Source organism: Squalius cephalus, assembly GCF_949319135.1.
Source record: "Squalius cephalus genome assembly, chromosome: 5".
NCBI classification, from domain to species: domain Eukaryota; kingdom Metazoa; phylum Chordata; class Actinopteri; order Cypriniformes; family Leuciscidae; genus Squalius; species Squalius cephalus.
The window spans coordinates 50,871,437-50,893,936 of record NC_137126.1 but is presented as its reverse complement, the minus strand read 5'-3'; the positions used below and the strand labels follow the sequence as shown (position 1 = coordinate 50,893,936).

Sequence of the window (22,500 nt, the reverse complement as noted above, 5' to 3'; positions counted from 1 at the left end):
CATGTGTCTTTAGTAAATCCTGACAGTAGTTTTTTAACACCAAAAGAGTGTTTGCGCTGGAGAAGCTGTTAGTTAATCTGCTCTTAGACTCGGATGAGGCTTCGGCCCCCAGAACCAGGAGAACGAGTCGAGGACCGAATCAGGATCACTTACACACTCCTCTCTGACGGCGTCTAGTGAAGAACAGCATGAAATACAGCCCTTGTTAGTGTGTGTAGAGCTGCAGTCATCTCTGCTTTCACTCACTCACTCACTCACTCACACACACACACACACACACACACACACACACACACACACACACACACACACACACACACACACACACACACACACACACACACACACACACATCTCTGCTTTCACTCTCACACACACACACACACACACACACAAACACACGCATCTCTGCTTTCACTCACTCACTTCCTGTAGACACACACACACACTCAGCAGACTGTGACCATCTGCTTCAACCTCTGCACCCCAACGCACACACACACACACACACTCCAGCCTGCCAGTTATAGAAGGCATGAAGGTATTATGGAAACACTTTACAATAAGGGTACGTGAATAATCATGTACTAATACCTGAATGAGTAGTTACTTCAACATGACCTCAAGATGAGTGAAAATATGAACTTCATTATGAAATTATTAGTTATTAGTACATGATTATTCATGTCCTGTTATTGTAAAGTGTTACTGATATTATAAAGTAGTTTAAATATAAAACTGCCTTGAAACAAGTATAAGTAAACAATAGCATATAGCCGTAGCAAACAGCACTACTAAAATAAAGCGTTAGTGTTCATAATGCAGCGCTGGAGTGGAGCAGAAACACAGCCGAGGGAAGTTCACAGTCAAAGCGTTTTACTCCAGTCATCAGGGTCATCAGAGCGCTTGAGAAGTCACGTCTCCTCCCGTTTCCCTATCGGGAGTTAAATGAGGCAGAATATGATTGCATGTGATTCTATAAGTCGAATAGTCCAGCTTCTCTAAACCAGCAGAACCATCTTTCTGGCCTGTACAGATCCTGCGGTCGCTACTCGAATGAGAAGAATTTGAGTCATTTGTTCTAAGTAGCTTTAATCAGATTTCCACTTCAGTTGATGTAACGCCGCTGATCTACACATGACCTCACGCTGAACCACAGAGGGTTTATTATGATGGACGGCGGAATAATCACAGCTACAAACTTCTCTTCTGAGGAAAAATCCATTTCTCAGGGCTTTAAAAAGTCAAGATTCATTCCTAGAAAGAGCATAATCTCATTTAATCTCGCGGCATGAGCACACGATTACACTTACGCATTTGGCAGACGCTTTTATCCAAAGTGACTTACATTGCATTTCAAGGTACACATTTACAGTCATATCAGTTCTTGCTTTCCCTGGGAATCGAACCCATGACCTTGGCGTTGCAAGCGCCAACCCTCTACTGTTTGAGCAACAGTAAAGACGTGTTTTTATTATTATTAGAAGCAGTGTTTGCGTTTGAGCCGCGAGAGGAAAGCTGGTGAACGCTGGCGGATATTCACATCCCGAGGTCAGAGAGGATCTGCATCAAAGAGTCTCGTACCTGAGCTGGAAACATTTCATTACATTACTAACCCTACAAACCTGAGAGAGAAAGTGCAGATGACAAGAGGGAACAATCTTCCCGAGGGAACCTGACCTGCTCCGAAGGCGAAGAAGAAGCTCCTGTCGGGCTGTTCCTGGAGCAGTGCTTTAACCCGTCTCCCCATCCTCTCGTTACGCTTGTAGATCAGCTCCTGACGGAAGTATCTGTCGATCTCCTGCGCCGTCTCCTGATCACTCGCCGGGAGAGACACGTTCCTGAAGTTCGGCACCTGATTATACGGAGAAATATTCAAAACAGTTTAATCAAGATTCCTTCTCATCTGAAAACAACATGAATTCTGTTTAAGGGATGTTTAAATATTTACACACACTCGTACACATACACTCAGAAACAGACTCACACACTCACACACACACTCACACATTTTCACACACAGACACACACACACATCTTGTTTTAAGGATGTTTAGATATTTTTACTGAAAAATGAGACTCGTAATGATTGTGTAAGAAAACTTGTTTCAGCAGTGTGTTATGAATCAGTGATTGGTCACAGCATTAGTGATTTCAGTGCACTATAGCCGATTCCAGTGCAGTACAGCTGATTCCAGTTCATTACAGCTGACTCCAGTGCACTGCAGCTGATTCCAGTGCAGTACAGCTGATTCCAGTGCACTACAGCTGATTCCAGTTCACTACAGCTGATTCCAGTTCATTACAGCTGATTCCAGTGCACTAGCGGCTGATTCCAGTGCACTACAGCTAATTCCAGTGCAGTACAGCTGATTCCAGTGCACTAGCGGCTGATTCCAATGCACTACATCTGATTCCAGTTCACTACAGCTGATTCCAGTTCATTACAGCTGATTCCAGTGCACTAGCGGCTGATTCCAATGCACTACAGCTGATTCCAGTGCACTAGCGGCTGATTCCAATGCACTACAGCTGATTCCAGTGCACTACAGCTGATTCCAGTTCATTACAGATGATTCCAGTGCACTAGCGGCTGATTCCAATGCACTACAGCTGATTCCAGTGCAGTACAGCTTATTCCAGTGCACTATAGCGGCTGATTCCAGTTCACTACAGCTGATTCCAGTTCATTACAGCTGATTCCAGTGCACTAGCGGCTGATTCCAGTGCACTACAGCTGATTCCAGTGCAGTACAGCTGATTCCAGTGCACTAGCGGCTGATTCCAATGCACTACATCTGATTCCAGTTCACTACAGCTGATTCCAGTTCATTACAGCTGATTCCAGTGCACTAGCGGCTGATTCCAATGCACTACAGCTGATTCCAGTGCACTAGCGGCTGATTCCAATGCACTACAGCTGATTCCAGTGCACTACAGCTGATTCCAGTTCATTACAGATGATTCCAGTGCACTAGCGGCTGATTCCAATGCACTACAGCTGATTCCAGTGCAGTACAGCTTATTCCAGTGCACTATAGCGGCTGATTCCAGTTCATTACAGCTGATTCCAGTACACTAGCGGCTGATTCCAGTTCACTACAGCTGATTCCAGTGCACTAGCGGCTGATTCCAGTGCACTAGCGGCTGATTCCAGTTCACTAGAGCTGATTCCAGTTCATTACAGCTGATTCCAGTGCACTAGCGGCTGATTCCAGTGCACTACAGCTGATTCCAGTTCACTACAGCTGATTCCAGTTCATTACAGATGATTCCAGTGCACTAGCAGCTGATTCCAATGCACTACAGCTGATTCCAGTTCATTACAGCTGATTCCAGTGCACTAGCGGCTGATTCCAGTGCACTACAGCTAATTCCAGTGGACTACAGCTAATTCCAGTGCACTACAGCTGATTCCAGTGCACTACAACTGATTCCAGTGCACTACAACTGATTCCAGTGCACTACAGCTGATTCCAGTGCACTACAGCTGATTCCAGTGCACTACAACTGATTCCAGTGCACTACAGCTGATTCCAGTGCACTACAGCTGATTCCAGTGCACTAGCGGCTGATTCCAGTGCACTACAGCTGATTCCAGTGCAGTACAGCTGATTCCAGTGCACTAGCGGCTGATTCCAATGCACTACAGCTGATTCCAGTGCAGTACAGCTGATTCCAGTGCAGTACAGCTGATTCCAGTGCAGTACAGCTGATTCCAGTGCACTAGCGGCTGATTCCAATGCACTACAGCTGATTCCAATGCACTACAGCTGATTCCAGTGCAGTACAGCTGATACCAGTGCACTAGCGGCTCATTCTAGTTCACTAGAGCTGATTCCAGTGCACTAGCGGCTGATTCCAGTTCACTAGAGCTGATTCCAGTTCACTACAGCTGATTCCAGCGCACTAGCGGCTGATTCCAGTGCACTACAGCTGATTCCAGTTCACTACAGCTGATTCCAGCGCACTAGCGGCTGATTCCAGTGCACTACAGCTGATTCCAGTTCACTACAGCTGATTCCAGTTCATTACAGCTGATTCCAGCACACTAGCGGCTGATTCCAGTGCACTGCAGCTAATTCCAGTGCACTACAACTGATTCCAGTGCACTACAGCTGATTCCAGTGCACTACAGCTGATTCCAGTGCACTACAGCTGATTCCAGTTCATTACAGCTGATTCCGGTGCACTAGCGGCTGATTCCAGTTCACTAGAGCTGATTCCAGTTCACTACAGCTGATTCCAGTGCACTAGCGGCTGATTCTAGTGCACTACAGCTGATGCCAGTTCATTACAGCTGATTCCAGTGCACTAGCGGCTGATTCCAGTGCACTAGAGCTGATTCCAGTTCACTAGAGCTGATTCCAGTTCACTACAGCTGATTACAGTGCACTAGCGGCTGATTCCAGTGCACTACAGCTGATTCCAGTGCACTACAGCTGATTCCAGTTCACTACAGCTGATTCCAGTGCACTACAGCTGATTCCAATGCACTACAGCTGATTCCAGTGCACTAGCGGGTGATTCCAGTGCACTGTAGCTGATTCCAGTTCACTACAACTGATTCCAGGGCACTTTAGCTGATTCCAGTGCACTATAGCTGATTCCAGTGCACTACAGCTGATTCCAGTGTAGTAGCTGCTGATTCCAGTGCACTATAGCTGATTCCAGTGCATTAGAGCTGATTCCAGTGAACTACAGCTGATTCCAGTGCATTAGAGCTGATTCCAGTGCACTAGCAGCTGATTCCAGTGCACTACAGCTGATTCCAGTGCATTACAGCTGATTCCAGTTCACTGCAGCTGATTCCAGTGCACTAGCGTCTGATTCCAATGCACTACAGCTGATTCCAGTGCAGTACAGCTGCTTCCAGTTCACTACAGCTGATTCCAGGGCACTTCAGCTGATTCCAGTGCACTACAGCTGATTCCAGTGCAGTACAGCTGCTTCCAGTTCACTACAGCTGATTCCAGGGCACTTCAGCTGATTCCAGTGCACTACAGCTGATTCCAGTGCAGTAGCGGCTGATTCCAGTTCACTATAGCTGATTCCAGTGCAGTAGCGGCTGATTCCAGTGCACTATAGCTGATTCCAGTGCACTACAGCTGATTCCAGTGCATTACAGCTGATTCCAATGCATTACAGCTGATTTCAGTGCACTAGCAGCTGATTCCAGTGCACTACAGCTGATTCCAGTGCACTATAGCTGATTCCAGTGCACTAGTGGCTGATTCCAGTGCATTAGAGCTGATTCCAGTGCACTAGCAGCTGATTCCAGTGCACTACAGCTGATTCCAGTGCACTACAGCTGATTCCAGTGCACTAGAGTCTGATTCCAATGCACTACAGCTGATTCCAGTTCACTCGAGCTGATTCTAGTGCACTAGCGGCGGATTCCAGTGCACTACAGCTGATTCCAGTTCACTAGAGCTGATTCCAGTGCACTAGCGTCTGATTCCAATGCACTACAGCTGATTCCAGTGCACTACAGCTGAATCCAGTTCCCTCAAGCTGATTCTAGTGCACTAGCGGCTGATTCCAGTGCACTACAGCTGATTCCAGTTCACTAGAGCTGATTCCAGTGCACTACAGCTGATTCCAGTTCACCAGAGTTGATTCCAGTGCACTACAGCTGAATCCAGTTCCCTCAAGCTGATTCTAGTGCACTAGCAGCTGATTCCAGTGCACTACAGCTGATTCCAGTTCACTAGAGCTGATTCCAGTGCACTACAGCTGATTCCAGTTCACTAGAGCTGATTCCAGTGCACTACAGCTGATTCCAGTGCACTAGCGGCTGATTCCAGTGCAGTACAGCTGATTCCAGTGCACTACAGCTGATTCCAGTGCACTAGCGGCTGATTCCAGTGCACTAGCATGATGAAGAGCGTCACCTGCGAGGAGTCGTGGTTGAAGATGATGGAGTTCAGATCTCCACAGTTGTAGTGCTTGATAAGGTCCTCTGTGGTGTAGGGAACCTGCAGACTCCCGGCCCGAAGACTCTCCTGCTGCAGCAGCGTCTGGTTCAGAGCGAAGATCACCTGCAACACACACACACACTCAGCTGAAACACACACACAAACAGCCATGACTCTGCACATCTGGGGCACGATACGCAACACTGGCTCTTAAAGGTGACATATTATGCCACTTTTCACAAGATGTAATATAAATCTATGGTGTCCCCAGAATGTGTCTGTGAAATCTCATCTCAAAATTCCCCCCAAATAATTTTTTATAGCTTGTCAAATTTGCCCCTTTTTGGGTGTGGGCAAAAACACGCCGTTTTTGTGTGTTCCTTTAAAATGCAAATGAGCTGCTGCTCCGCCTCCGAAGAGGGCGGATTCTTTACACGAGCTTCATATACTCCGGTAATAGCAAAACAGGCCAATCTCAATCATCCAGAATCCCAGAATAACCAGTAGCGAGTGCAGCCTTACGGAGAGACTCAGGAAGAGTTTCACTTTTAGACGTTTCTGAATGTTAGTGGAAACATTTCTGTAGTTGTTGTGGAGTTACACTGATCATCTCATCATCATGTTTAACTTCTCCACAAGTGTCCACAGTTCCTGAGGTCTTTATAAGACAGCGGTGACATGTTCTTGTCAATAGTGTTCAGTGCTCGTCTGTGCTCAACCACAGAACAGTTTCATGGTTTGCTGGATCTTCTGCCATTGCGTTAGAACTGGTCTCTGTTGTCGCTTGCGAAACCAAATGTTGTGCCGTGTGTGTAAACATGCAGATTAAGGGCCAGTAATATTATAATAAGATCCTCTTCATACATCAGAAATGGAGCAAAATCTGATCGACTTATTTTTTGACATGCTTGCAGAGAAAGGCTCACCAGAACACAGTTACTGGGTTTCACTTTTCATGTTTTCTAGGTTGGTAGAAGCACCGGGGACTCGATTATAGCACTTACACAAGGAAAAGGTTAGATTTTCATGAAATGTCACCTTTAAAGGGACAGTGCGTCCAGAAATCACCATTCTGTCATCATTCAGTCTTACTTTTTGAATTTAAATTAGACCAAATGTTCTTTCTAGACTAAATGCTGTTTATAATGAATCCCACTATAATTTATGTTTGTTTTTTTACTATTTTTCATTTCTGTTCTGACTTCTGTTAAATTGAAAGGATTTGTTGTGGAGTGAGAAGAACTAAAATACACGTTTACTGTATATATAATGCACAACCAGCCTTGAAAAAAATTGAATAGTAAACCGTAAGACTAGTCTAAACGGTCACTAAGCACCGGTGCATTGTGGGTCTGAGACCATCTTAAACCAGCATGAATGTACAGGCTGATTTGAGGCGCTTTCATAAAGTTTGTCATTGTTTTTAAACTTTACTCTGTTTATGCTCTTTTATGATATATTCATGAATGATGCATCTGCAACGAAACTGCAGTGAACACACTGAAATTGTTTTACAGTGTAGACTTTTACTTGATCAGAACATGGAAATGAGTTCTATGTGGTTTCTTACCATAAGATCACAACAACACACACACGTGATTTGATGTCTGGAGCACAAAAACGCTGCACTAACACACTCAGCTGTGAGACTATAAGATGACTGACTCGTGAACAGCAGATCTCAACATAAGCGCAGTGTTTCTGCCTGATGTTCCTGAATGGAGGCTCTTCTGAATCTCAACAGATCAAAGGCTCAGCGGAGAGTTTCTCTCAATTAGTTCTAGCTGACGCTTTTTGTTGCTTCTGCTGCTGCAGCTCACTATTGTGTTACCATGAAATTCCCCAGTATTTACACACACACACACACACACACACACACACACACACACACAGACACACGCACACACACACACACTCACTCACTCTCATACACTCACATACATACACACACATTCTTGTACACACACTCACACACACTCTCTCTCACACACACTCACATGCTCTCACACACACACACTCATACACATACATACACATTCTTGTGCACACTCTCACTCACACACACTCTCACACACACTCATACACACACACACACTCACTCACACACACACTCGCACACTCGCACACACACACACACAAACACACACACACACACACACACACATACACGCACACACTCACACACACACTTGAGCTCTTTTCATCCGTGCCGATGACACTCTGGCCGTCCCTCATTGTTTGCGGGGCTCGTCTGAGAGAGGAGGGCGGATACTTCATGTGTGGGACAAAGACCCGTCGCTTTCATCCCGCGCTCATCAAAGCCTCTGCTCTGCATCTGAAAGCTCTCCGGCTTTATGCTGCTCAAATTAGCCTATCGCCACCCCGCTAGCTTCACAAACCCCACGGCACTAACCTCCCTCCATCTGCTGAGTCCGAGCAGCTTCAGCTCAGCACCCCCTCCTCCAGCCTTTCAGACCCTTAAATCACGGCACGGAGGAGAATGAAAGAGCGCCGAAAGTGAGAAGGAAGAAAGACGGGGCTAAACGAATGCTGTGACGCGGCTCCGTTGTGTCCGTTCTGTGGGTCACTGGCCACATTCACACACGGGAACCAGAGTGAGTTCATATCAAAGCACTGCGGCCCTATGAAAGTCAATAACTCTGCTTTGTGATGGAAATTACCCCGATACGTCATGATGGAGGAACAGAAAACACTCTGAGGTATTTAACAGTCTCTGCGATTTCTGCACCGAACAGGATCACGAAAATAATAATGATGATGGAATTCAAACATGTTTCCCAAACAATCCTGCTGTGATTCTTCAGATTAATTCAGTGCAGTGTTGATTCAGTTCAGTTTAATAACTGTGTGAAGTTCATCAATTATGAAATGAGTTTGATTCAGCTGTAAAGCAGCTCTGGAGAAAACAGTGGCATGACTGGATGGAGTGATGGAGTGGTTGACTGATTGACTGATGGATTGATGGAGTGATGGACAGATAGACTGATGGACTGATGGAGTGATGAACTGATGGACTGATCGGTCTTTATCAATTCCTCCTCTCCTTCTTCTCTATACTAATGTCTCTACCACTAAAATTACTTACTACCACAACAAAATTAACAATTCTTCTGACGCTTTTCAAACCCTCCTCCTCTCTTCTTAACCCTCCTCCTTCTTCACCAACCCTAACAGCTGATGACTTTGCCACATTCTTCATAAATTAAAAACCACCACCATCAGCGGCCAATTTTCCACACTACAAATTGACACACACATCCTAACAGCAAACATGCACACTCTCCCCTCCTTCTCTCCTCTCTCAGAGGCAGAAGTCTTCAAACTCATCCTTTCCAATCGCACTCACATTGCACTCACTCACTCATATCAACTCCTCTCTTCACACTGGTATCTTTCCCACAGCATTTATGAGGCTCTGATAATCCCACTACTTAAGAAACCCACTCTAAATCCAGCACATAGAAAACTACAGACCTGTAATCCCTTCGTCCATTCATTGCTAAAACACAAGAATGAGTCGTTTTCAAACAAATATCTGCCTTTCTTACACAGAACAACCTGCTGGACAACAACCAGTCTGGTTTCAGGAGCGCCACTCAACTGAGACGGCCCTGCTCTCGGTTACTGAAGCTCTGAGACTCAAGAACAGCTTCCAAATCCTCAGTCCTCATCCTGCTGGATCTGCTGCGTTTGACACAGTTAATCATCAGATCCTTCCGTCAACCCTCATGATGAAGGGCATCTCAGGAACTCCAATGGTTCAGGTCTGACCTCTCAGTAAGTCCTTCAGGGTGTTGTGGAAGAGTGAGGTGTCTAAGACCCATCATCTAGCTACTGGAGTGCCTCAGGGCTCAGTGCTGGGACCGCTTCTCTTCTCCATCTATACGACATCACTAGGATCTGTCATTCAGAAACATGTTTTTTCCCATCACTGTTATCATCTAGCTACTGGAGTGCCTCAGGGCTCAGTGCTGGGACCGCTTCTCTTCTCCATCTACATGTCATCTCTAGGATCTGTCATTCAGAAACATGGTTTATCCCATCACTGTTATCATCTAGCTACTGGAGTGCCTCAGGGCTCAGTGCTGGGACCGCTTCTCTTCTCCATCTACATGACATCTCTAGGATCTGTCATTCAGAAACATGGTTTTTCCCATCACTGTTATCATCTAGCTACTGGAGTGCCTCAGGGCTCAGTGCTGGGACCGCTTCTCTTCTCCATCTACATGACATCACTAGGATCTGTCATTCAGAAACATGGTTTATCCCATCATTGTTATCATCTAGCTACTGGAGTGCCTCAGGGCTCAGTGCTGGGACTGCTTCTCTTCTAAATCTACATGACATCTCTAGGATCTGTCATTCAGAAACATGGTTTTTCCCATCACTGTTATCATCTAGCTACTGGAGTGTCTCAGGGCTCAGTGCTGGGACCGCTTCTCTTCTCCATCTACATGACATCACTAGGATCTGTCATTCAGAAACATGGTTTATCCCATCACTGTTATCATCTAGCTACTGGAGTGCCTCAGGGCTCAGTGCTGGGACCGCTTCTCTTCTACATCTACATGACATCTCTAGGATCTGTCATTCAGAAACATGGTTTATCCCATCACTGTTATCATCTAGCTACTGGAGTGCCTCAGGGCTCAGTGCTGGGACCGCTTCTCTTCTCCATCTACATGACATCTCTAGGATCTGTCACTCAGAAACATGTTTTTTTCCCATCACTGTTATCATCTAGCTACTGGAGTGCCTCAGGGCTCAGTGCTGGGACCGCTTCTCTTCTCCATCTACATGACATCTCTAGGATCTGTCATTCAGAAACATGGTTTATCCCATCACTGTTATCATCTAGCTACTGGAGTGCCTCAGGGCTCAGTGCTGGGACCGCTTCTCTTCTCCATCTACATGTCATCACTAGTGTCTGTCATTCAGAAACATGGTTTATCCCATCACTGCTATCATCTAGCTACTGGAGTGCCTCAGGGCTCAGTACTGGGACCGCTTCTCTTCTACATCTACATGACATCTCTAGGATCTGTCATTCAGAAACATGGTTTATCCCATCACTGTTATCATCTAGCTACTGGAGTGCCTCAGGGCTCAGTGCTGGGACCGCTTCTCTTCTCCATCTACATGACATCACTAGGATCTGTCATTCAGAAACATGGTTTATCCCATCACTGTTATCATCTAGCTACTGGAGTGCCTCAGGGCACAGTGCTGGGACCGCTTCTCTTCTCCATCTACATGACATCTCTAGGATCTGTCATTCAGAAACATGTTTTTTCCCATCACTGTTATCATCTAGCTACTGGAGTGCCTCAGGGCTCAGTGCTGGGTCCGCTTCTCTTCTCCATCTACATGTCATCACTAGTGTCTGTCATTCAGAAACATGTTTTTTCCCATCACTGTTATCATCTAGCTACTGAAGTGCCTCAGGTCTCAGTGCTGGGACCGCTTCTCTTCTCCATCTACATGTCATCTCTAGGATCTGTCATTCAGAAACATGGTTTATCCCATCACTGCTATCATCTAGCTACTGGAGTGCCTCAGGGCTCAGTGCTGGGACCGCTTCTCTTCTACATCTACATGACATCTCTAGGATCTGTCATTCAGAAACATGGTTTTTCCCATCACTGTTATCATCTAGCTACTGGAGTGCCTCAGGGCTCAGTGCTGGGACCGCTTCTCTTCTCCATCTACATGACATCACTAGGATCTGTCATTCAGAAACATGGTTTATCCCATCATTGTTATCATCTAGCTACTGGAGTGCCTCAGGGCTCAGTGCTGGGAGCGCTTCTCTTCTACATCTACATGACATTTCTAGGATCTGTCATTCAGAAACATGGTTTTTCCCATCACTGCTATCATCTAGCTACTGGAGTGCCTCAGGGCTCAGTGCTGGGACCGCTTCTCTTCTCCATCTACATGACATCTCTAGGATCTGTCATTCAGAAACATGGTTTATCCCATCACTGTTATCATCTAGCTACTGGAGTGCCTCAGGGCTCAGTGCTGGGACCGCTTCTCTTCTCCATCTACATGACATCTCTAGGATCTGTCATTCAGAAACATGGTTTATCCCATCACTGCTATCATCTAGCTACTGGAGTGCCTCAGGGCTCAGTGCTGGGACTGCTTCTCTTCTACATCTACATGACATCTCTAGGATCTGTCATTCAGAAACATGGTTTTTCCCATCACTGTTATCATCTAGCTACTGGAGTGTCTCAGGGCTCAGTGCTGGGACCGCTTCTCTTCTCCATCTACATGACATCACTAGGATCTGTCATTCAGAAACATGGTTTATCCCATCACTGTTATCATCTAGCTACTGGAGTGCCTCAGGGCTCAGTGCTGGGACCGCTTCTCTTCTACATCTACATGACATCTCTAGGATCTGTCATTCAGAAACATGGTTTATCCCATCACTGTTATCATCTAGCTACTGGAGTGCCTCAGGGCTCAGTGCTGGGACCGCTTCTCTTCTCCATCTACATGACATCTCTAGGATCTGTCACTCAGAAACATGTTTTTTTCCCATCACTGTTATCATCTAGCTACTGGAGTGCCTCAGGGCTCAGTGCTGGGACCGCTTCTCTTCTACATCTACATGTCATCACTAGGAACTGTCATTCAGAAACATGTTTTTTCCCATCACTGTTATCATCTAGCTACTGGAGTGCCTCAGGGCTCAGTGCTGGGACTGCTTCTCTTCTCCATCTACATGACATCTCTAGGATCTGTCATTCAGAAACATGGTTTTTCCCATCACTGTTATCATCTAGCTACTGGAGTGTCTCAGGGCTCAGTGCTGGGACCGCTTCTCTTCTCCATCTACATGACATCACTAGGATCTGTCATTCAGAAACATGGTTTATCCCATCACTGTTATCATCTAGCTACTGGAGTGCCTCAGGGCTCAGTGCTGGGACCGCTTCTCTTCTCCATCTACATGACATCTCTAGGATCTGTCATTCAGAAACATGGTTTATCCCATCACTGCTATCATCTAGCTACTGGAGTGCCTCAGGGCTCAGTGCTGGGACTGCTTCTCTTCTACATCTACATGACATCTCTAGGATCTGTCATTCAGAAACATGGTTTTTCCCATCACTGTTATCATCTAGCTACTGGAGTGTCTCAGGGCTCAGTGCTGGGACCGCTTCTCTTCTCCATCTACATGACATCACTAGGATCTGTCATTCAGAAACATGGTTTATCCCATCACTGTTATCATCTAGCTACTGGAGTGCCTCAGGGCTCAGTGCTGGGACCGCTTCTCTTCTCCATCTACATGACATCTCTAGGATCTGTCATTCAGAAACATGGTTTTTCCCATCACTGTTATCATCTAGCTACTGGAGTGTCTCAGGGCTCAGTGCTGGGACCGCTTCTCTTCTCCATCTACATGACATCACTAGGATCTGTCATTCAGAAACATGGTTTATCCCATCACTGTTATCATCTAGCTACTGGAGTGCCTCAGGGCTCAGTGCTGGGACCGCTTCTCTTCTACATCTACATGACATCTCTAGGATCTGTCATTCAGAAACATGGTTTATCCCATCACTGTTATCATCTAGCTACTGGAGTGCCTCAGGGCTCAGTGCTGGGACCGCTTCTCTTCTCCATCTACATGACATCTCTAGGATCTGTCACTCAGAAACATGTTTTTTTCCCATCACTGTTATCATCTAGCTACTGGAGTGCCTCAGGGCTCAGTGCTGGGACCGCTTCTCTTCTACATCTACATGACATCTCTAGGATCTGTCATTCAGAAACATGGTTTATCCCATCACTGTTATCATCTAGCTACTGGAGTGCCTCAGGGCTCAGTGCTGGGACCGCTTCTCTTCTCCATCTACATGACATCTCTAGGATCTGTCACTCAGAAACATGTTTTTTTCCCATCACTGTTATCATCTAGCTACTGGAGTGCCTCAGGGCTCAGTGCTGGGACCGCTTCTCTTCTCCATCTACATGTCATCACTAGGAACTGTCATTCAGAAACATGTTTTTTTCCCATCACTGTTATCATCTAGCTACTGGAGTGCCTCAGGGCTCAGTGCTGGGACCGCTTCTCTTCTCCATCTACATGTCATCACTAGTGTCTGTCATTCAGAAACATGTTTTATCCCATCACTGTTATCATCTAGCTACTGGAGTGCCTCAGGGCTCAGTGCTGGGACCGCTTCTCTTCTACATCTACATGACATCTCTAGGATCTGTCATTCAGAAACATGGTTTATCCCCATCACTGTTATCATCTAGCTACTGGAGTGCCTCAGGGCTCAGTGCTGGGACCGCTTCTCTTCTCCATCTACATGTCATCACTAGGATCTGTCATTCAGAAACATGGTTTATCCCATCACTGTTATCATCTAGCTACTGGAGTGCCTCAGGGCTCAGTGCTGGGACCGCTTCTCTTCTCCATCTACATGTCATCACTAGGATCTGTCATTCAGAAACATGGTTTATCCCATCACTGTTATCATCTAGCTACTGGAGTGCCTCAGGGCTCAGTGCTGGGACCGCTTCTCTTCTCCATCTACATGTCATCACTAGGATCTGTCATTCAGAAACATGGTTTATCCCATCACTGTTATCATCTAGTTACTGGAGTGCCTCAGGGCTCAGTGCTGGGACCGCTTCTCTTCTCCATCTACATGTCATCACTAGGATCTGTCATTCAGAAACATGGTTTATCCCATCACTGTTATCATCTAGCTACTGGAGTTAGGGCTGTCGCGATAACCGCAATATCGCAGTACCGCGCTACTGACAAGCCAACCGCAGAGGAATTCAAGTAACCGCAGCAACCGCGATATTCACGTGTTTTCTTTTTTCATAAGGCTATAACGTTACCCTTCTTGTTTTGAACTTCGTGCATGTGTATTGAATGTTAAATAAGTTAATAATGATAATAAGACATGGTGATCATGGTTTTATCATGGTGATTTGTACAGAGGCTTCGTGGATTTGCACTTAAGCCTAAACAGACAGTGAATGAGAGAGATCGACTAAGCGCGTGCGATTACCTGCGTCTGTCTTTGAGGTCAAGTAAGTCATATTCGTAAAAAGGTTGCCGTGTCCAAGGAAAGTTAAATATTTGTCCTGTCATCATTTTAACGTTTAAAATAAAGGGTATTTACCATGAATGGCACCAGCGACAGCGCTGGTCAGCATCCACAGCGCGAGGAACTCGCGGTCGCGGGAAACAAAACTCAGTGAGTCACGCATTGAATCAATGCCATTTGTCTCTATTAAGTGAAGCTTCAGCGTTACCTATGCAACGCATTGCTGGTCAGCTGAGCCTTGAAAAGTGGAGCTCAAAGTTAAAAATAATTAACCTTGTTTCATTACTATCTTTTAATGAATCAATCAGCGTTTTTGAACGTGTTGTTGAATGAATGGTTTAATGACTCACTCAAAGACAGTCCGTTGCCGTAACAACTGCGCGCTGAGTGACAGGCTTTCAATGCGCAGATACGCTGTTTAGTTTCGGTTTATTGGTTACTGAAAATGTACTCGTTTTTGTGCATGCTGACCACATCGTAACACTTATTTATATAGCAACAAATAAATCAAAATAAATAAAAATAAATTAATAAATGCGGTTTTACCGCATATCGCGCTATTGAGCCACTCATAATTACCGCAAGGGAAAATCCTTCACCGCGACAGCCCTAACTGGAGTGCCTCAGGGCTCAGTGCTGGGACCGCTTCTCTTCTCCATCTACATGTCATCACTAGGATCTGTCATTCAGAAACATGGTTTATCCCATCACTGTTATCATCTAGCTACTGGAGTGCCTCAGGGCTCAGTGCTGGGACCGCTTCTCTTCTCCATCTACATGTCATCACTAGGATCTGTCATTCAGAAACATGGTTTATCCCATCACTGTTATCATCTAGCTACTGGAGTGCCTCAGGGCTCAGTGCTGGGACCGCTTCTCTTCTCCATCTACATGTCATCACTAGGATCTGTCATTCAGAAACATGGTTTATCCCATCACTGTTATCATCTAGCTACTGGAGTGCCTCAGGGCTCAGTACTGGGACCGCTTCTCTTCTCCATCTACATGTCATCACTAGGATCTGTCATACAGAAACATGGTTTATCCCATCACTGTTATCATCTGTTATCATCTGTTATCAATGTTATCACTGTTATCATCTGATATCATCACTGCTATACTGATGACACAACTCTACCCCTCATTCCAGCCAGATGATCCAATGAAAGCATCTCAGCCTCTGAAAAGACAGACCTGTTTGTGGTCTTGGCCATCCCACCACTTCATAACAACTTCTCCATTCAGCTGTAGGTTTGTCATCCATAACTCCATCCAGGACAGCCAGGAACCTTAGAGTTCTGATTGATGATCAGCTAAACTTCACAGACCACATTACTAGAACCACCGGTCCAGCAGATTTGCTTTATACAACATTAGGAGGTTCAGGTCCTTCCTAGCGGAGTTACACAACTCCTTCTCCAAGCTCTTGTTCTATCCAGACTGGACTATTGTAATGCTCTCTCCTTCCAGCATCTGTCAAACCTCTGCAACTGATCCAGATGCTGCACGTCACTCCTCTCCTCATAAACCTGCACTGATGTTTTCCTACAGAACAACCACTGGCTCTGCTCTTCTATACCTAAACTCACTTCTTCAGATCTATGTGTCTCCAGAAGCTTGTGTTCTGCAAGTGAACGGTGTCTTGTGGTGCATCATCCCAAAGAGACATAAAATCATTTTCACTGACCTTAACCTGTACTGAGGAGTGACCTGCCGAACTCAACCTGACCTGCTGAGTCGTTAGCATTTTCAAGAAATGGCTGATGACCAGGGTTGGGCCGATACATCTCTTTTTCTTTTTCTTTTTTTGTCTTAACGGCCCATAAAACTCGTACATCGGCGGCCCATTCGTTTTGTTTTGTTTTGCTTAATTGGCGGCGCTGGGTTAGTGCCAGTGTAATGCACTGGTCAAAATGAAACACGTTGATCAGAGGCCCATTGGTTCTTTTCTTGATTGACACTGGGCTGGCCCAATCACATCTTTAAACACCTCCCCCTTTGGGCTCTGAGTGAGCATGCAGTGTCAGTGTGCATCTGTCAAAATAGTCAGAGAGATGGAGAAGAAACGCAAGGAATGTGCAGAGAAATAGCGTGAAAAATAGATACAGGCCCTTCAAGCAGACGCTGTAAAATGTGTCAAAATAACAGATATGTTATTAAACTGAACATCAGCTCCAGTGATGATGAGGATAGTGAGGAGGATCAGGAGAGAGATGAGAAAGTGTAGAGCCTGCAGTAAGCAGAACTACTTTCAAAACACTTAGGCTATGTCATGAGTGTAGGAACCCATTACCCAGTTACGCATTATTTCCACATCTGCATAGTTGACGATTACCGCAATTTACTAGAAATTTAATGAGACGCGTATATAAACCATGTTTTCCGCCAAAATAAAAGCTTGATGCAGTAAAATGTTCTTTACTGGGGGTGAGATGGTGAGAAGATGGGTGGTGTTTATGATCATATGTAGTGGGCCAGTCTGGGACAAAATGCCAGGGCAGATTTTTTGTCCCAGTCCAGCCCTGCTGATGATGCATCTTTTTCGTCAACATTTGATCCATTAATACTAACACTTTCTATTCTACTCTATATCTACTTAAACTACTATTACATATACTATTAGACTAAACTGGGACTGGTCACAGCATTTACATATTGTTGCCCTATTGTAAGTATATCTGCTTCTATTGTTCTCCTCATTTGTAAGTCGTTTTGGATAAAAGCGTCTGCTAAATGATTAAATGTAAATCATCCGTTCTCTGTTTTCCCACCAGTTAAGAACACAAACCGAGCCAAAGCTCTCAGCGCACTTTAGAAGTTCATGACATCAGCGCTCGCAGTCTTTCTGAATGGACTCTGATAAGCTGGAAACTTTCCCACGATGCCCTGCGTGTGTTTAAACAGCGGAGTAAAGCAGCGCCTGACATGAGCTGAGGCTTCAGACACACGCCGGGATCAAATCACTCATACACCCTTCATGGAGCGTTGGTTCTGAAACGTTTTTTAAAGGTTGCAACTTGGTTTCAGAACGTTCAGAGAACACTCAAAAGTAACGTTCCCATAACGTTTGAAGAATGATACAATGAAATCTTCCTTTAACGCTCACATAACCAAGAAAAAACATGAACGTTCAGAGAACATGCAGAAATAACTTAATAGGAATGTTAGCAGAATGTTCTTATAAGGTATTTTTGTTAGCTGGGAAGTACATCACGCTTTCCCCTCGAGGTTTTACTCTCTGGTTTCACATAGTGGGGGAATGATAATGTGATCAAACAAATAAATGAGTAATAAATAAATAAACGTTTGTCTGTGAAATAATTATCAGCACGTCTGAACTTCAGATAAACAGAAATTCTATGACACAAAACGTGAACAGACTGACTTTCATCTAGGATTTCTCTAGGTCTCGCCGTCTGCTTTATTTTCAGCCCCTGTGGAGATTCTTTATCTCAGAGTTTCGTCTCCAGATCAACAACCGTCACTAAGAGCAGCTCAAACTCCGTCTAACAGCCATAAACCCTCGTCTGACGCGCGCATTAGCAGCTTCAACATCAACATGTTAAACGTCCTCCTGACAGACGCGGCTCCAGACTCCCTGCAGACCAGCTCTTTACACACACACACACACACACACACACACACACACACACACACACACACACACTCTCTCTCTCTCTCTCTCTCTCTCTCTCTCTCTCACACACACACACACACACACACACACCGTCTCTCTCTCTCTCTCACACACACACACACACACACACCCTCTCTCTCACTCTCTCACACACACACACACACACACACATATATATATATACACACTCTCACACACACTCTCACACACACACACACACTCTCTCTCTCTCTCTCTCACACACACACCCTCTCTCTCTCTCTTACTCTCACACACACTCTCACACACACACACTCTCTCTCTCTCACACACACACACACACACACACACACACACACACACACACACACACACACACATATATATATACACACGCACACTCTCACACACACTCTCACAAACACACACACACACACACCCACACACACACACACACACACACACTCACACACACGTCTGGTTCACTATCTTTGTGGGGACTCTCCATAGACGTAATGGTTTTTATACAGTACAAACTGTACATTCTGTCCCCTTACACTGCCCCTGCCCCTAAACCTGCCCATCACAGGAAACATTCTGCATTTTTACATTTTCAAAAATATATAATTTAGGATGTTTATTTACCCATTCCCCTCATGGACCGCTGGCTGGTCCCCACAATGGAGGTGATCTCAGGCTTTACTATCCTTGTGGGGACATTTGGTTCCCACAATGTAATATAAACCAAACGCACACACACACACACACACACACACACACACACACACACACACACACACACACACACACACACACACACACACACACACACACACACACACACAGTCACATTTGCAGAAGATGTGTCAAAGTCTTGGGCTCTAATGAGATTCTGTGATCTTATCTGATTCTAAGTGGGCGGTTCTTGTCTGGATCTGATTGCGTGTAGTTACGCGACTAACAGAGGAATGCAGGGTTGTGTAGTTGTGATGTTGTGTAGTTGTGATGTGTGTGTCCATGTCGCTCCACATTAGTCTGATATCTTTCTCTTCGGCTTCAGCCTGATATTCAGTATTCCTGCCGCCCGACAGAATCAGTGTCACACTAAAGTAAAGCGACTGTGCTTTGATTGACAGCTTCATCCGGCCCACACATGCCGTCTCAGCCAATCAGGTTGCAAGAAAAACAGGATATTATAAGCAGCTCATGTTCTGGATTCTAAACATATAATTAATGTGTCTAATATTATATACAACGAATATGAGCCCATTATCACTGCATGTGATGATTAGATAAAACTAAAGTGTTTTCAGCGTGTCACACTGCACAGCATGTACAATCCTCTAAAGACACACACGTCTGCTTCGCTTCAGCTCAAGCCATGAACGACACACACACACACACACACACACACACACACACACACACACACACACACACACACACACACACACACACACACACACACACACACACACACACAGTCCCTGCATTGAGGTCTCATGCTGAAAATCTTCATGTCTCTCCATGTAGAAACTGAAACTGTTGTGTAAAACACGTGTGTAACTTCTGAACCCCAGAGAACTGAGGCATCGCCCGTTTGTGGCTCTTCAACCAACTTTAAAATTAATATAGACATGAGAACAGAGTCCATCCAGCAGACCACACACACACACACACACACACACATACCCACTCACTATCTCTCACACACACACACACACACACACACACACACACACACACACACACACACACACACACACACACACACACACACACACACACACACACACACACACACACACACACACACACACACTCACTCACACCACACACACACTGGCCACAGATTCTAAACATATTTGTAACGCAGTTTCTCCTGAAAGCTCCACACGCGTGTGATTACAGAGGACAGAAACCGATCGCATGCAAGAGGAAATTAAACAGGAATTCTCATCAGCGCTGAAAGAGGAGCATTAGAGGAGCAGAGGAACAGAACAGTGAAGAAGTGTTCAAACACAAGACGAGTGGAATCAGGTCTAGTTGTTTTAACATCATGCAGCGTCCTCTGATATTATCATGAGTAACAAGTGGAGATACTATAAAATCACAATTTAAACAACATGTTTTCCAGCACTAATATCTAATCTTTCTTAAATCAAGACACATTTACTGGAGAACAAGCATGACTGAAGATATTAGGACTTGATTAATGAAGAATGCATCAAAATGAAGTGATTCAAAGGGAAACAAGATTATATTTCTGACTCCACTGACAGATATTTGTTCTTGTTTTAAACTCAAACTCACTTCATTTTGATGCATTCTTCATTAATCAAGTCTTAATATCTTCAGTCATGCTTGTTCTCCAGTAAATGTGTCTTGATTTAAGAAAGTTTAGATATTAGTGCTGGAGAACGAGACAGAAACACTGAGGAAGAACATGTGTGTGTGTGTGTGTGTGTGTGTGTGTCTGCAGTTTTTATGAGGTCAGTCAGCAGCGACAGACAAAGAGCCCCGTCCCCGAAGACAAACACTCTTTGGGTGCAAATGACCCTGAAAACATGTTCGTTTCATCCGAGCGACTGGAATTCTGGGACAAAGAGTCGACAATGCAGGCCGCGGGAGAGCGAGCGTTCACTCGCGGGACGCTAGAACAACAAGCCCACAATACGGAGCGATTCGCTCCGAGGAGAATCAGAGAGCCGAGCGAAAGACTTCAAAGAGTGAAAGACAGCGTAAAAGAGAGTTTGACAGGAGCGTCTTTCATGTGTTCCTGCAGGGGATTGTGGGATAGCGATGACATCACCGACAGCACAAACGCCACGGCACTTTAAACACAACCTCAAAAACACTCAGCAGGGATTCTGCAGATCAACTTAAGACTCATTTAAGACCTTTTTGAGACCAAGTAACAGAAATTTAAGAAATAAATTGAAGGGAACTCAATACGAGATAGTCTGATCTCTGTGTAATATTTAAAGTGTATCTAAAGTATACTAGCAATACTTGAGCACAACCACACCCGTCGCCTCTGGCTTCTGGCTTGCTTAGTTGGGGACATTTAACTTAATCTTCCACAGTATATACACAGAGATTGGCATGGTTTTATTTCAGTTTGCCTAATAGCTAGTTTGATTTGCATTGAGAGATGATCTTATAGAAAGTACTCCATGCCAATCTCTAGGTATGGTGAAGGCTATGTGATGATGTGGGGCTATTTTAATTCCAGAGGCCAAGGGAACTTTATCAGGATGTATATTATCCTGGATCCATGAAGTAACTGGCCTTTAAAAATAAAAATCTGCCTGCCTCTATGGGAATTTAACATAGGGGTGTCCAAACTTATGCACCCTGTATTTTAAGGAAGAACATTTATTTATTTACGATACATTATTCATTCACAAAGAAAATTGGTGTCCTTAAAGGTTGGATTTTTCCAAATTTTTTAAATTAAGGCATTACGTTCAGTTTCCAAAAGATGATTTTTTATTCCTCTTTTTAGTCAACTTTAGCATGGGTGTCTAAACTTATGCATAGCACTGTATAATGAACTAAATTAATAACTTTTTTACAACAAAATGTGAACTTCCTTAAGCTGGACTGTGACGCTATTTTCTTCTGGAAACAAACTTTGTTGCATTATTTCCCTGTTATCACTGTAAACCTGCTGATATAATTAAAGCACTATATAAATAAAGACTTGACTATCAGATACTTTATTTGGACCTCAGCACTTCTGGATAACTAAAGTAACTTTAATACACAATTAGTTCCAATTTAGCAGACTTTAAGTATATCAGTTTAGGATAACAAAAGTACAATTGCAGGGTATTTATATTAAGTACACAGA

At 44.7% G+C, this 22,500-nt stretch overlaps 1 protein-coding gene across 2 annotated transcripts in view; it reads right to left on the bottom strand.

The window, feature by feature from the left end:
* Positions 1-22,500, bottom strand: part of trabd2a (TraB domain containing 2A) — a 76,106-nt gene that overhangs the window by 37,835 nt on the left and 15,771 nt on the right. For both annotated transcript variants that reach the window (XM_079871546.1, XM_079871547.1), the window contains exons 3-4: positions 5,895-6,041; positions 1,681-1,855 (exon numbers count right to left, since the gene is read on the bottom strand). In XM_079871546.1, coding sequence (XP_079727672.1) covers positions 1,681-1,855; positions 5,895-6,041 — 322 coding nt within the window. The remainder of the gene's footprint in view (positions 1-1,680; positions 1,856-5,894; positions 6,042-22,500) is intronic.